Source organism: Erythranthe guttata, chromosome 6 (genome assembly GCF_056151865.1).
Source record: "Erythranthe guttata isolate IM_541 chromosome 6, IM_541, whole genome shotgun sequence".
In the NCBI taxonomy this organism is placed as follows: Eukaryota; Viridiplantae; Streptophyta; class Magnoliopsida; order Lamiales; family Phrymaceae; genus Erythranthe; species Erythranthe guttata.
In genome coordinates, this window is record NC_142538.1 from 15,885,829 (window position 1) to 15,899,605 (window position 13,777).

Sequence of the window (13,777 nt, forward strand, 5' to 3'; positions counted from 1 at the left end):
TAGCGAGCATGTTATTTTGTCGCCTGCAGATATAGGCATACAAGAAGTATTGCAATGTACAATAAATAGGATATTTATAAGTGGCGGTTTTTGATCTATTGACGAGTGTTTTAGTACCAGGATTTCAAAGCTGCTGCCTCGGGAATTTGTGGATTCACCGCAACAGTTGTCCACATTGTTGAGCCGAGAGATCCACCTAAGAATAAATAAAAGAAATTATTTATTTAGATAAAAAAAAAAGTGCAGCAATATAATATAGGGGGAGTAAAAAACCGTGCCGTAATATGGAGAGACGAAAAGTGCAGTTGCTCGTATAATTGGGAGGGTGTCTATGCAAGTGTCGATGACATTTCCTTCCGATTCAGCGACGACGTTCCACAAAGTTAGCACAACGGCTTTATGCCTGTTTACATATAGAACGATAATTATTAGCCGACAAATAAATAAATTTAACTAAAATCCTATAAAATTCGAGACAATTAAATAAATGTAAGGAATTAGGTACGCAACTGTTGATCCAGCAAAACATATTCTTTAATGTGATTTAGTCCGCCTCTTGCAAAGACTGAGCGTGGTTCCTTTCGGTCGATCACTATAGCAAGAATATCTATAATGGTAATACATTGTTAGATACATTATTGAATTAGTTATTACAAAGAAAATATATCGAAGATACAAAAAACATGTATAAATTACGTACCAAGATGTAAATGTTCATTGCCGATGAGGGTATGAATGTCGGAGAAAGAAGTAAAGTGATGTTGTAGGAGGGAACGTGGGATAGGATCGGACACTTCCAAACGAAATTCCGTATCTATATCAACGGCCCACTGATACGGATAGTTGTGTCTATTGTAGCACTTTTCGGAGATGCAATTTACCCACGCGTTACTGATTATATACGTTTCGTGCAAGTTGAATGCGTGGTCGAAAAAAGCAATGTCGTCGTCCCCGAATATTGTTGCATCAACTTTTTGTCCCTGTTTATGATACAATGGAAGATATATTTATTATCTCAATATATCTACATCACATTTTAAATATAAAAAATAATATTTAATCAATGTAGAAAAATATGAGGACAAACTGCACTTCGCCCCCTAGAAATTCTAAAAAATCGCACCTGCCCCCTAGAAATTCAAAAAATAGACAGTCCCCTGCATAATATATTTATGTTGCACTTTGCCCCAAAGTCAAACTTCCGGCGTATATTTTTACTGGAATTGACAAATCCGTCTACTCAAACATTAGGATTGAAAAATAGGGTTCTTCTCTCTAAAATTACGATTCTTCTCTCCCAAAGCGAGAGCTTTAATGAACGGAGTAAGATCTTTGTGCGTTTTCTGATGCATTTGTATTCTCACAATTGCATACACACTGTTTGAATTGAAACCACACATTACTTGTGTCCTCTTTTTAACGCTTGTGATGGGAAAACCGGGATAGCTTTCTAATCGAACAAAAAATGAAAGATTCTCACAATTTTCGGACTACGCTATGTACAACTTGCCCCGAGAGAAAAATCCCTAATTTTGTGTTCTGAAATTGTTTGGTGAAATGAGAGTGGAGTTTTTGACGATTGCCGTGAAAAATAGAATGATATTAGGGGCTTGGATTTAGTAGGAAATGTGAAATGACGTCAATAACCTTTGAGTGGATGGAATTTTGCCAATTCCAGTGAAAAAATAGGTTGAAAGTTTAACTTTGGGGCAAAGTGAAACATAAACATATTTTGCAGGGGCGTCTCATTTTTCAATTTCTTGGAGGGAAAGTGCGAATTTTGAAATTGCAATTTATCCAAAATATAATATAGATGAAAATTAACACAACACGTGCATCGCACGTACACCTTTCTAGTATATAGATACAAATAGTAGGCCATACAACATACGTACCAGGTTATCCATGAAAGTTATGCGTTGGTATAGACGCGGGCTGGACGATGCGCGACGGGGGTGCGTTTTGTCATATACTACGACCTTAGCATCCCACCAGATAGTTGAATTGTTTATGTCTCTGATCATGTACAAGTACTGATCACTTGACATATCTCTGCATATATATGTAAAAATTTGTTAGTAAGGAATAATTATTTGTATCAAATTATGAATTTCATGTTGTCCTTATAAACAACAGAACAAAACCACTTGATCTTTTTCCTCTTTTTTTCATTTTATTTTATTTTTGTTTGTTCAGCAAGCACAAAAAATTTAAAACAACAAATCATTTATAATGGATAAAACAGGGGACACTGGAAAAGAGAAAAACAAATTAAACATTCACGGAAATAATGGATACTTATTTACAGAAAACTCGCCGTTAATAGTTGTTCAATTGCCGTCAGCCAGTGCAAACAAACTTTGAAACTCGCCGTTAATTCCCTGTGTTTACATAAAATTTGGACTTAAAAAGAGATATATCTCTCGTAATAATGACGGTGGGAATTGGACACGTGTCATCTTATTTTGAATTGTGGTTAGATGAATGCATTTCTAAGTGGATTTTATTTATATTTTGACAGAGTTGAATCGACACAAAATACTTGTATTTATAATGAGAGAATTTGTTACATACTTTGGGCAATAATACAATTGGATTTTTGTCATTTGCTAAAAGTTTTATGTTCTTTATTTTGACTCGCCTTTATTCTGTCTAATCTAATTGCACTCTCATCCAACTATCAGCACTTCGTCGAATCTGCTTCACCCCATTCTCTTCCGCTACTTTGGCCGAAACTCTGCCAAGTGCACATGTACGCAACCACACACACGCGCACACATACAATTTTTGTTACACTTTCCCGACTGTAATATGATAATCCCGGAAACCAAAAAGGAAAAATACGAAAAATTGTTTGCTGGTGGTGTTGGTAATGTTGGTGGTGATGTAGGCACGAGATTTAAGTATTCTTTGTTTTATTTTAACTAAGTTGTTGACCATCAATGTAACTAAGTTATGTGATTAAGCTATTCAAATAAGCTTCCGTTGTCTAATTAGCTCAAACTTCGTAGTAAAATTACATGAAATACATTTTTTTTTTCTAGAAGTTTTGCTCATTAATAAAACTAAGCTCTGTAAATAAATTTTCTAAGATGTCTCTGTAAGTTGCGTATGTGATGTGGGATGCATCTAATTTTGTTTTAGTTTTTTATTCAGTTTATTTTACTTAAGTTGTTGTTTATTAATATAACTAAACTGTGCAAATCACTGTCACTGTCACTGGTAGTTTTCCTAAGCAATTTTGTAATACCGTTAGAGATACCCCAATTTTGACTGGCACTACCGGTGACCACTTGTCAACAGCCGTTGGCCATCGGACTCCGACGTTGACTTATAATTTTTTTAAAAAATTCCTCCGATGTTGAACTTTTTTTTTTTTTAAATTCCTGATTTTTTTTTTCCTGAAAGATAGCCGCCGGTCTCCCGCATTATTTTTTAGTTTTTTTGAAATATTTGTTTCTTAACTATCTTTAGTAATACTAATGTGTCAATATTAATAATACTGTCTGAGACAATAATATTTATGTGTTAATACTACTTGTTAATATTAATATTTATGTCGCAGTCTGTAATATTACTGTCTCAAACAGTAATTTTACTGTCAGTAATAATACCATCTCCGCATGCGATATTTCTGTCTCGTACAATAATTTTATTGTCTCAAACTCTTAGTGTTATATTATTGTCACTGATAATTATACTGTCTGTGACAGTAATATTATTGTCTCAGTGCAATATTACTGTCTGAGACAGTAAAATTACTGTCTTGGTTGTTAAAAAAATAATAAAAGTCAACGTCGGAGACTGCAGTCAACTCCGGCAACCGGCTAGAAAAAAATTACGGGAAATGTTTTTTTAATTTTTTTTAAATTTTGAAAATGGGGGTGAATGTGATATATTCGTTAAATTTGGGATTATTGTGCAATATTGGTGAAGTTAGAATTTAATGGATAAAAGTGATTTAAATTATATCATAAGTGGTATTTTAGGGAAAAAAAAAACTTGGAGATGGGTCTATTTGCGAAATTGTTTTTGTGCACATATGTGCATTTAAGTCCTTCTCCTTGGGGTTATATGCAATTCGCCCTTTATTTTTCTTTATAGGACAAAATGCACTTTGCCCCCTAGAAATTTTTAGTTTTCACACTTTCCCCCCTACAAATTAAAAAATGAGAGTCACCCTTCCAAATTTTGTTATAGTTGCACTTTGCCCAAAATGGGACTTTCCAACGTATTTCATCTGTATTTTCATATCTCCGTCAACTTGAAGGGCATCATATCCGCGTGCCTCATTAATATCGATTCAAGCAGCAATGGGCTGGATCTTTCGCCTTGAAATCAAGGCCGTTGTCGGAGTAATTGAACCTCGGCATAAAATACAATGGCACTTGCACCGTGTTTTCTCTGTCGTCGCCGTCGTGGGGGTTGGCTAACGGGCACATCTAGGCTGCCTCAGATGGGCCAGAGGATGAGGGGTTGTTGCCACCACCATCGGCTGCGGTCATATGAGCATTTAGAATGTGCTGCCGAAAACGACGGTGGTCGGCGCCGCTGGTGTCGTAACCCACATGGCGGTGGGCAGCATCATATTGGCGTGCCTCATTAAGCTTCCTGGAGATTGACCTGTGGCCACCAACACACTATGGAAGGAATCAAGTGCGGATTTAGACAGTGGGACCGACAGAGTTGAGGCGCTGCTTCTGACGGAGATGTTAAGGCAGGAGAAATTGGCCGTAATTATGTCGGTACTAGTGGTAGTTATAATATTTGGGTGGGGTTGGTGAAATGACAAAACTACCCTTCAAGTTGAAGGAGATATGAAAAAACTGGTGAAAAATACGCCGAAAAGTCCTATTTGGGACAAAGTACTGTAACAAAATTTGAAAGGGGGAGAGTCTCATTTTTTAATTTATATTGGGGAGAGTGTAAAAACTAAAAATTTCTAAGGGGCGAAGTGCATTTCGTCCTTCTTTATATATATATATATATATATATATATATATATATATATATATATATATATATATATTGCATTTTTATTTTTATTTAGAACTACTTATGTATTGGCTCTCGTTAAAAAATAAACCATTATGTATAATTTTGGAATCAAGTTTGATAATTAATCCTACGAAATATTTTATCAAAATTTATATAAAATCCACTATAAAACCAATTTAACATAAAATAATTAAAAAGAGTAAACTGCAAATACTACCCCTGTGTTATCTCAAAATAGCGAAAACCCCCCTGTGATAAATAAACTAGCAAAAACCCCCCTGTGAAATTTAGTCAAAGGCAGAATCCCCCCTAGCTGATTTTTTAGACTTGAAATGACAAAATTGTCCCTCAAAATGTATTTATATATATACATATTATATGTATATTTATTCTTTTTAATTTGTTTGTTTAGAAATTAAAAAAAAAATAGTAAACAACTAAATTGATTATTTTTTAAATAAAATAATTAAAATATTTATAAAATATAAGAATTTATTAATTGCAAGACTCCAGGGGTATTTGTGTCTTTTTATATCAAGTCAACCCTCAAATAGTTCCATAGGGGGGTTTTTGCTATTTAAATAATTTCACAGGGGAGGCTTTTGCTAGTTTATTTATCACAGGGGGGTTTTTGCTATTTCGAGATTACACAGGGGTAGTTTTTGCAGTTTACTCTAATTAAAAATAGTTCTTCTCAATGGGTTTATTTTCAGTCAATCAAAGTTCTATCTATTTCGGGTTCTTTTTTTTTTTTTTTTTTTTTTTTTTTTTTTTTTTCAAACAATTTTACTCACCTATTCAATCTCTTGTTTTACGGAGTTCCAATTATCATATTTGTACATACTATGTTACAATTTATTTTTATTTAATTAATGTTTGTAAATACTTAATTATTTCTGTTATTTTTACATAAATATTCCTAAAACAATTCAGGGGCATTGAACGCCTAGATAAGTTTAGTTCACCCTCCCAAATTTATGGCCCCAGTAAAGTACGGGATACGTCAAATAGGTCGAGACTTATGTCGAATGAAACTTGTTTTGAGGCCTAAATTGAAAAATTTACTCCATAGCTTGCATAAATAGCTAGGAGAACATGTTTTTTTTATGTTATTAACATGCATAAAACGAAAATTAAAAATTAAATTGGAATAAAGAGTAGAATAATAATTAATGGAGATCAAATAATGCAGAGAATGTGATCAATAGGCCAATTATGGTGCAATTCATGTGTTTGAGTTTACAATCTTGCTGAGTTCTTCAAGCTTCCTCATTCTGAATTTCTCACTTTGATTCACCAGCTGTAATTAATTATTAAATATCACCACAAAAATAAAAAATAAAATAAAACAAAGTTTAAAAAGGTGACAAATAATAGGTGGTTAGAATAAAGTAAATCGCATTCTTAATTAATTAAACCTACACATGTAAAATAATTTGAATTAAAAAAGATTAAAGCAATGTAGTAATGGTTTGAGGTTAATTATGTACCTCAATAAGGGCAGTGGTCAATTGAGACTTTTCATTGTTTTTCTCTTGGAAAGCCTCCATCGCTTCTTTATATTCTTTCTCCTGCCCAATTAATTATATTCAAATTTATTTTATTTTTTATTTTATATAAAAAGCTAAATAATAAGCAATAATAGTCTCTCTCATCTCATTTTTCCCGCTCTAATTTAAATACGGGTTTAAAGTAAAAGGAGCTTGATAGACGCAGAAAGGGCTTTTAATAGGTTTCAGACGTAATTTTCACTATAATCCAAAAAACTCCAACAATTTAATAACGTCTCTCATTTTCAATCTCGCAAATCGTTACGTTTTCTTGGATTTTATCGAGTAGGAAGCGACAATAAACCAAATGGACGACGATTATCCCAATTTTCATGTCAATTTTTCGTTTTTCCGATTTTTATTATTTTTTGTTTTTCCGTGTTGGTCACGGAAAACCTATCTCCAATTCTTAATTCCGTGTTAAACAACACAGAATTAAAAAAAAAATTAAAAAAATAGAAACTGAAAACCGGCCGGGTTCCGTTTTGAACAACACGGAAGTAGCATAATTCATTTATTTGAAATATACATAATTCAAGAATCGTAAGGTTTTGAAATACGAAAAATTAATAAATATTGAAATTACTCTGTGACCTATTAATTTTTCCTCTGTGAATATCATTTCAGTTAACTAAAATGGAGAAAATTTAAAGAAGATGAAGCTGAATGGAAAAATCTTACTTTCTTTTGACAGATCTGTCCAATTGATTTGAGGTCTCGGTTGGCCAAGTCTATTCTTTTGCGCACAGTGGCAACTTCCTTCCTCATTGGATCAGTCAATACTTCCAATTCCTAACATTAATATATCAAAATTGTTAAAGAAAAAAAGAACATTAATATATCAAATTACGTCGTTCGTTTTTAAATTACACGTCGTTTAAGATTTCGGCACACATAGTAAAAAAAAATCAATAAATATGTATAGATCTTAGGAAAAAAAATACAATATGACTAAAATATATATCTGTCCAGTAATTCTCTCCATTAGTTGTTCGATTTATTTTGTAAGAATCAAATTTTGTAAAAAATCTAGGAATAATGAGGGCGAAATTGGAATTTGACACATTCATCATTGGAAAGTGACAAACAATATCGATGAAAAGTTCCCCAAAGCGACAGTTAAAATAAAACGAAAAGAGCATTTTTATGTTTGTGAATAATATTCTTATTTTCAACTAATTGACTCGATTTTATCACAAACATTTTAATCAATTTTTTTTACATCTTTTGAATTTAAATAAGCAACATAGTTCAAATATCAATATTTTGTTTTTCTTCGTATATACTTGAGATAAATCTCATATTTTCTAAACAAAATTACAAAGTGAATTAATTAATTAATTATTACCTCCCACACTTGAGCCAGGCGTCTGGTCTCTTCCTCGGCACGGGTGAGCTGAGACTCAACCCTCTCCTTCACTTCCATTTTTCTCCTCTCGATTTCTTCTTCTCTCTCTTGATATGTTGCAATCGCCGTTTTTGAAGCTTCGTGTTCTTCCTTATCATCGGTCGATGGTCGCCCGTTGCTCCCCATACTTGTAAGACTCATCATTTTTGTACCTATATCTATATTATAGTTGTTATATATATGTCCAAAACACTAGTTTCTTGTATCTCTATATATATTGTGCACTCACGGAATATTCTTCTGCAAATTTATACATGTCATATTTCACACTTTAATTTCTTGCTTTTGCTTTAAACTTACATATTCTTCTATAGTATATCCTCTTTTATTTTATATGTAATTTGTCGAACAATATGGAGAGAATAGTACGAGGTCATGTTCACAAATTACACGCCTTTATTACGATTCTTTGGCTTTATGGGTGAGAATCGAACGCATCATATCGAAATTAGTATTATTTAAAAACAAACCAAGAGTTAAAAATTCAGTTCAATTTCTTTCAAATTTTTATCAGAAATTCGAAATTCCGCAATTTGGTAACCAAAATGGAGAAAAAAATGTTCTACAAAAAATCGGATAAAGCTAAAATCGGTAAATTCCGAAATTATATTTCAATTTTCACGTCTAGAATATTATTTTAACAATAATACAACATAGATTTATAGACATATATCTTTGAAAATTACAAAAAAAACTTTAAAAATATTTTTGAAACTTGAAATACAATTAGAAATTAAAATTATATATAATCCCGCTTATGATCCAAAAATATTAAATATATTATTGCAAAGTCACAAAATTGTTAGATAGAAAAGACAAAGGAATTTTAAAAATTATGTTCCGATTTCCACCCTTATAAGGTTAGATAGGAGATCTTATATACTTTATATTTGTACATGTACATTTCTTACAAAATTAGATTATATATGGTTACTCACATTAGTATTTGTTAAATTGTAATGCATTCTCTCGTATGATTTACACGCTATTATACGAGAGTATAGATTTACTCAACGCACCTATATAGTTGGTTGCGAAATCTTCATTAAAAAAAATAAAAGTGTAATGCATAAATAAATACACAGTCATTCATGTATACGACGTTGATTAATTTTGCCATGCTAGTTAGATTTTTATTGATTATTAAACGTTATAGTCACTTAGCAGTTATAGTCACTTAGCAGAGACAATTTTAATTTTACGGGGCCGAATGCATTAAAACTGTACTCATAAGGGGGTCGAGGTAAGACTAATTTTACACAAATTTTATTAAATTTTTACATAAAAATTAGGAATTCGAGAATTATTAAGGGGGTCATGCCCCCCAGTGTCACTATAGTGACTCTGCCATGGTTTGCTTTAAATGTGGTCAAGTTGGTTGGTCAATGGGACTTTCGTTGAAGTGTTTGGTCAGACTCACATGTGAGCTTAGAGTGATAGTTTTTCATTTTTTACCTTAACTCTCAAGTCACGCATGAACAAGATAAGCTATGGGTGATTAATATTGGAAAGTGAACTATATCTATATAGATATAGATATTTCAATAATGGGTGCAAATTTAGACCGGATAGCTTGTTTTAATAGGAAAATCGGATGCCATGGAATGATTGACACATGGATAGTTTAAATAAAAATATAATTAAGATTTTAATAACTGAAAAAAAAAAAGCATAATTCATAACCTCTCTATCCCTAATTATAATCAGCGTGATTTATTAAGATCTGTTAACACTTAAGAGTGCTACATGTCGAAAAATTAATAGAATCCGATTTATATTAAGGGGAAATGAGTGATAACCCCCTAGTTTTGAAAATATATATGAAGAGACCCAATAAATATTTCCTTCCTAGTCAAAAACTCAAATTATGATCTCAATTAGTGAGACACCCCTGGACAACTTGAAGTACATATTTTACCCTTTTAGTTTTAATTCAATATATGCCCTAATCTCCTAATCTTATCTCTTCTCACTCACACGTTCCTACACCGAGCCGTTCTCTCCCTCTCTCGCCAGATCTGGCTTCTCCCTCTCTCTTCATCTCTCTTCGTCTCTCCCTCTTTCTTACTCTTTCTCGCCAGATCTCGCACCGACAAAGAAGAGGAAGAAGAAGCGCAACCCAAACTCTCCACCATCCGTTGCGCTGCCGGATCGTCGTCGAAAAGCTACACCCTCACTCTTCTCCCCGCGATGGCATCGGCCCCGAAGTCATCTTTGTCGCTAGGAATGCCCTACAACAAGTCGATTCCATCGAAGGTAATTAATTAACGAGAATCAAATTTACTAGAAAATTAATGAGAATTTGCAGAGGAGAATATTTTCTGAGTGTTGATTGAATGATTTAATTTTATCGGTTTTGTGTGCTGCTTTTTGAAGTTGGATTTTCAGCTTTCCTTTCTCTATTCGGTACTGCAATTGTTTAAGAATTTGAAGAAATTAATTAATTGATGGTTTTGTTCATGTTGTTCAACTAAAAAGGTGTTTTTTTCTTCACCTTTTATTTTATTTTATTTTATATATCTTCTGCTGGCGCAAAGTTGTAGTTTCTCTTGGGTAATGAATGATTTAATGATGTCTCAAATTGCAGGTTGTTGGTTCGTTGACTGAATATTCAGGTTCAGTTGAGTTTGTTGCTTTTGAACCAAGGTTTATAACAGCTCCAAAAAATTATTTATTATTCTTGATAATAATTCCTTAAGCTCTATTATGATATGAATCTTTTGGTAGTCATATATAGTCACGTATAGTAATATACAGTAATATATAGTTATATGTGGATATGTAGTAACATGTCGTAATATATAGTTATATATAACTTATGTAGTAACATGTAGTCATGTATGAGTTATGTGAGGAGTATATGCTGGTGATGTGTATGTATATTAGTAGGTGATAGTGTATATTAGTAGGTGATAGTGTGTGTGCATATTCAAATTTGAAGCAAAATTCTTTTTCTTTTTTCGCATGTCTTGGTGAATTTCGCTCTCTTACAAAATGTGTGTCCATGTTTTCTGATAATATAGTGGATGTTTTTTTCTATGTAAGGTTTTCAAAATTGTTCTCTTATCTTGTTTATTTTTGTTATAAATTTTATGTCATTTATGTTTTGTATTTATTTGAAGATGATCCGAAATGCCTCAAGTGTGAGAGCTTTGTTTATTTGTAGTAGAAACTTAATCGGTAGTGGTTACTTAGATGGGTAATTTGGGTCAGGTGAATATACAGTTATATATAGTCATATACATGCATATATAGTCGCGTATAGTCATGGCTACATATAACTATACATGGCTATAGAACTTGTAGTATACTATAGTCATTTGTAGTCGATTTCTGTACAGTAAATTTATCAAAGAAAAAAAATTCATGTTTTTTTGTATTTTTCATGTAATCTAAATCGCATGTTCCATTTTGCTCTTTAACTCGTAGTTTTTTGTCGCAGGTTTTTCTTTTATTATAATTTTTTGAGATGCATAGAATAAGATGCGGTGAAGTGCCTTGTGAAGTTAGATTAATCTACAGTAGTCTAGACTTTATGTCACTATATATGACTATAACTCACATGTATAGGTTTTTTAATGTACAGTAATGCTTGTTTATATTTGAAGAATATATGCATTTAATTGTGATTTTTCATTTTTGTTTGTTAGTTGATTTATAATATGAAGATCCAAATTGTGAATTTTGTTGTTGGTGTGGATGAATTTTGGAGTAAAAAGACAGTACATTACTACATATACCTATACATGACTATTAAACTTGTAGCACACTGTAGTCATGTGTAATATACTTTCAGTACAGTAATTTTACCAAAATTCGAATTAATAAAAAATAATTAAAAAATTAAAATTAAAAAAAGTTAAAAAAAAATTAAAAATTTAAAAAATTAAAAAATTAAAAAATTAAAAAAAAAACATTTTATAAAAAAAATATAATAATAATAAACAAATAGTACAATATATATACATGAATAAAAAAATATTAAAAAAAATCATGATATATGCAGTACAAAAGATACTAAATGCAGGTCCAAAATGCTAAATGTAGTTGGTGAAAATGTTGAATGCACTTGGGCGAAAATTGCACATAAGGGCACAAAAGTACTTTTACCTCTCCAGGGGGTATCTTAAAGGAAGAGTTTTAGGGGTGGACCTATTCCTATATATTTTCCATATGGGTGGTATATATCAAATGGACCCTTATATTAAGGTGGTGTTTGTAAATGCTTTTTGAAAGTGATTATGCAGTTTTTTTTGCTCATAATCTGTTTTTAGGTGTTTCCAAAATCAACTTTTGCTTTTGTTTCTCTTAAAATAATCTGCTTTAAGCTATTTTTTTAAAAGCACCTCTAACCCTGCTTTTTCAATTTTAGTTCATTTTCCGAAATATTTGCAAACACCCACAACTTTTAGAAATAAGCACTTAAAACTAACTTAAATCACAATCACTAACATCTGCTTTTAAATAATCATTTACAAACACCACCTAAATATCAACTGATCCGCCCAGAATTTAATCTCTTTAATAATTACTTTTTAAAAGCAAAGCAAGTAAATATCTCAGTCAAATCAATTAACATCGTCATAATTCACCAAAAAATAACTTTAAAAACGAAGAAATTTTTTTAACATTTAAAAAATTGTGATTCGCATTTTGAATCTTGAGCCTATTTACGATAACAAAATAGATATTTTAAAAATTATTTTTCAACATTAAAGCGGGTTTATGTTATTCAGAACAATTAAAATCTTCCTAATTTACAATAAATAAATAAAAACTTTAAATACGAAAATAATTTTTAACTATGAATAAATTATGATTTAACCGCTTTTTGAATCTCGTATCTATTTACTATAACGAGATAGTAATTTTAAACATTATTTCTGAAAATTAAAGCGGGTTTACCTTAGTCAAAGCAATAAATATCGTCCTAATTCACCAAAAAATAACTCTAAACACGAAAATAATTTCTCATCCTTTACAAAATTATGATTTAATCGCATTCTGAATCTTGAACTTATTTACGATAACAAAATAGATAAATTAAAAATTATTTCTCAACATTAAAGTGGGTTTATGTTAGGCAAAGCAATTAAAATTTTCCAATGCACATAATTCATCCAAAAACAACATTAAACTAGAAAATAATTTTTTAACCATTACTTAATTATGATATAACCGCTTTCTGAGTCTCATATCTATTTATGATAACGAAATAGATATTTGGAAAAAAAATCAACATTAAAGCGGGTTTATGTTAGTCAAGACAATTAAAATCGTCCAACGCATGTACTTCACCAAACAATACTTTAAAAAGGAAATAAAATTTTAACCATGAAAAAGTTATGGGACAACCACTTTATGAAACTTGTATCTATTTAATATAACGAGATAGATATTTTAAAAATAATTTCTCAAAATTAAAGCGAGTTTATCTTAGTCAAAACAATTAATTTCTTTCTAATTTACCAAAGCAATAACTTTAAACACAAAAATAATTTTTAACCATGAAAAAATTAGGGTTAAATACAAAAACATCATTGTAGTGTGGATTTTGTATCATATAACCCATGTACTACACATAAATACAAAAAACCCCCTATTATTACATTTTTTTTCCAAAATCTGACTAAAATACACCTGCTAAGCCTATAAATATAAGGTTTGTTTGAGAAATATTTTCCACTATATTTTTTAACATTTTCTGTCAATTTTACTTGAGAAATTTTGATTTTTTTATTTTTTTTTCTCCAAAACATTTAATTACTTAGATTTTTTTTTTTAATTTTCTGAATAAAACCTTTTATTTTTTATTTTTGTC

The 13,777-nt window shown here is 31.1% G+C and overlaps 1 protein-coding gene and 2 long non-coding RNA genes across 3 annotated transcripts; 1 reads left to right on the forward strand and 2 right to left on the reverse strand.

Moving 5' to 3' along the window:
* Positions 1-277: 277 nt before the first annotated feature.
* LOC148770285 (uncharacterized) lies at positions 278-981 on the reverse strand. Its single transcript, XR_016031578.1, has 3 exons — positions 701-981; positions 511-607; positions 278-403 (listed from the first exon to the last, which is right to left on the reverse strand). It is a non-coding gene; the product is annotated as an uncharacterized LOC148770285 (long non-coding RNA).
* Positions 982-6,017: 5,036 nt separating this feature from the next.
* On the reverse strand, positions 6,018-8,177 carry LOC105957325 (uncharacterized). The gene is made up of 4 exons (XM_012981255.2): positions 7,897-8,177; positions 7,230-7,340; positions 6,489-6,569; positions 6,018-6,298 (listed from the first exon to the last, which is right to left on the reverse strand). Exons 1-4 carry the CDS (start codon positions 8,098-8,100, stop codon positions 6,224-6,226), a joined length of 471 nt encoding a protein of 156 aa, XP_012836709.1. The 5' UTR covers positions 8,101-8,177; the 3' UTR covers positions 6,018-6,223.
* Positions 8,178-9,875: 1,698 nt separating this feature from the next.
* Positions 9,876-11,600, forward strand: LOC148770286 (uncharacterized). The gene is made up of 3 exons (XR_016031579.1): positions 9,876-10,212; positions 10,544-10,602; positions 11,399-11,600. It is a non-coding gene; the product is annotated as an uncharacterized LOC148770286 (long non-coding RNA).
* Positions 11,601-13,777: the final 2,177 nt, after the last annotated feature.

Coding starts and splice junctions, on each gene's coding strand:
- LOC105957325 (XM_012981255.2), bottom strand. CDS start 8,100: ATGATGAGTCTTACAAGTATGGGGAGCAACGGGCGACCATCGACCGAT. Junction 7,341..7,896: donor GCCTGGCTCAAGTGTGGGAG/GTAATAATTAAT, acceptor TATTAATGTTAG/GAATTGGAAGTATTGACTGA. Junction 6,299..6,488: donor TGACCACTGCCCTTATTGAG/GTACATAATTAA, acceptor AATTAATTACAG/CTGGTGAATCAAAGTGAGAA.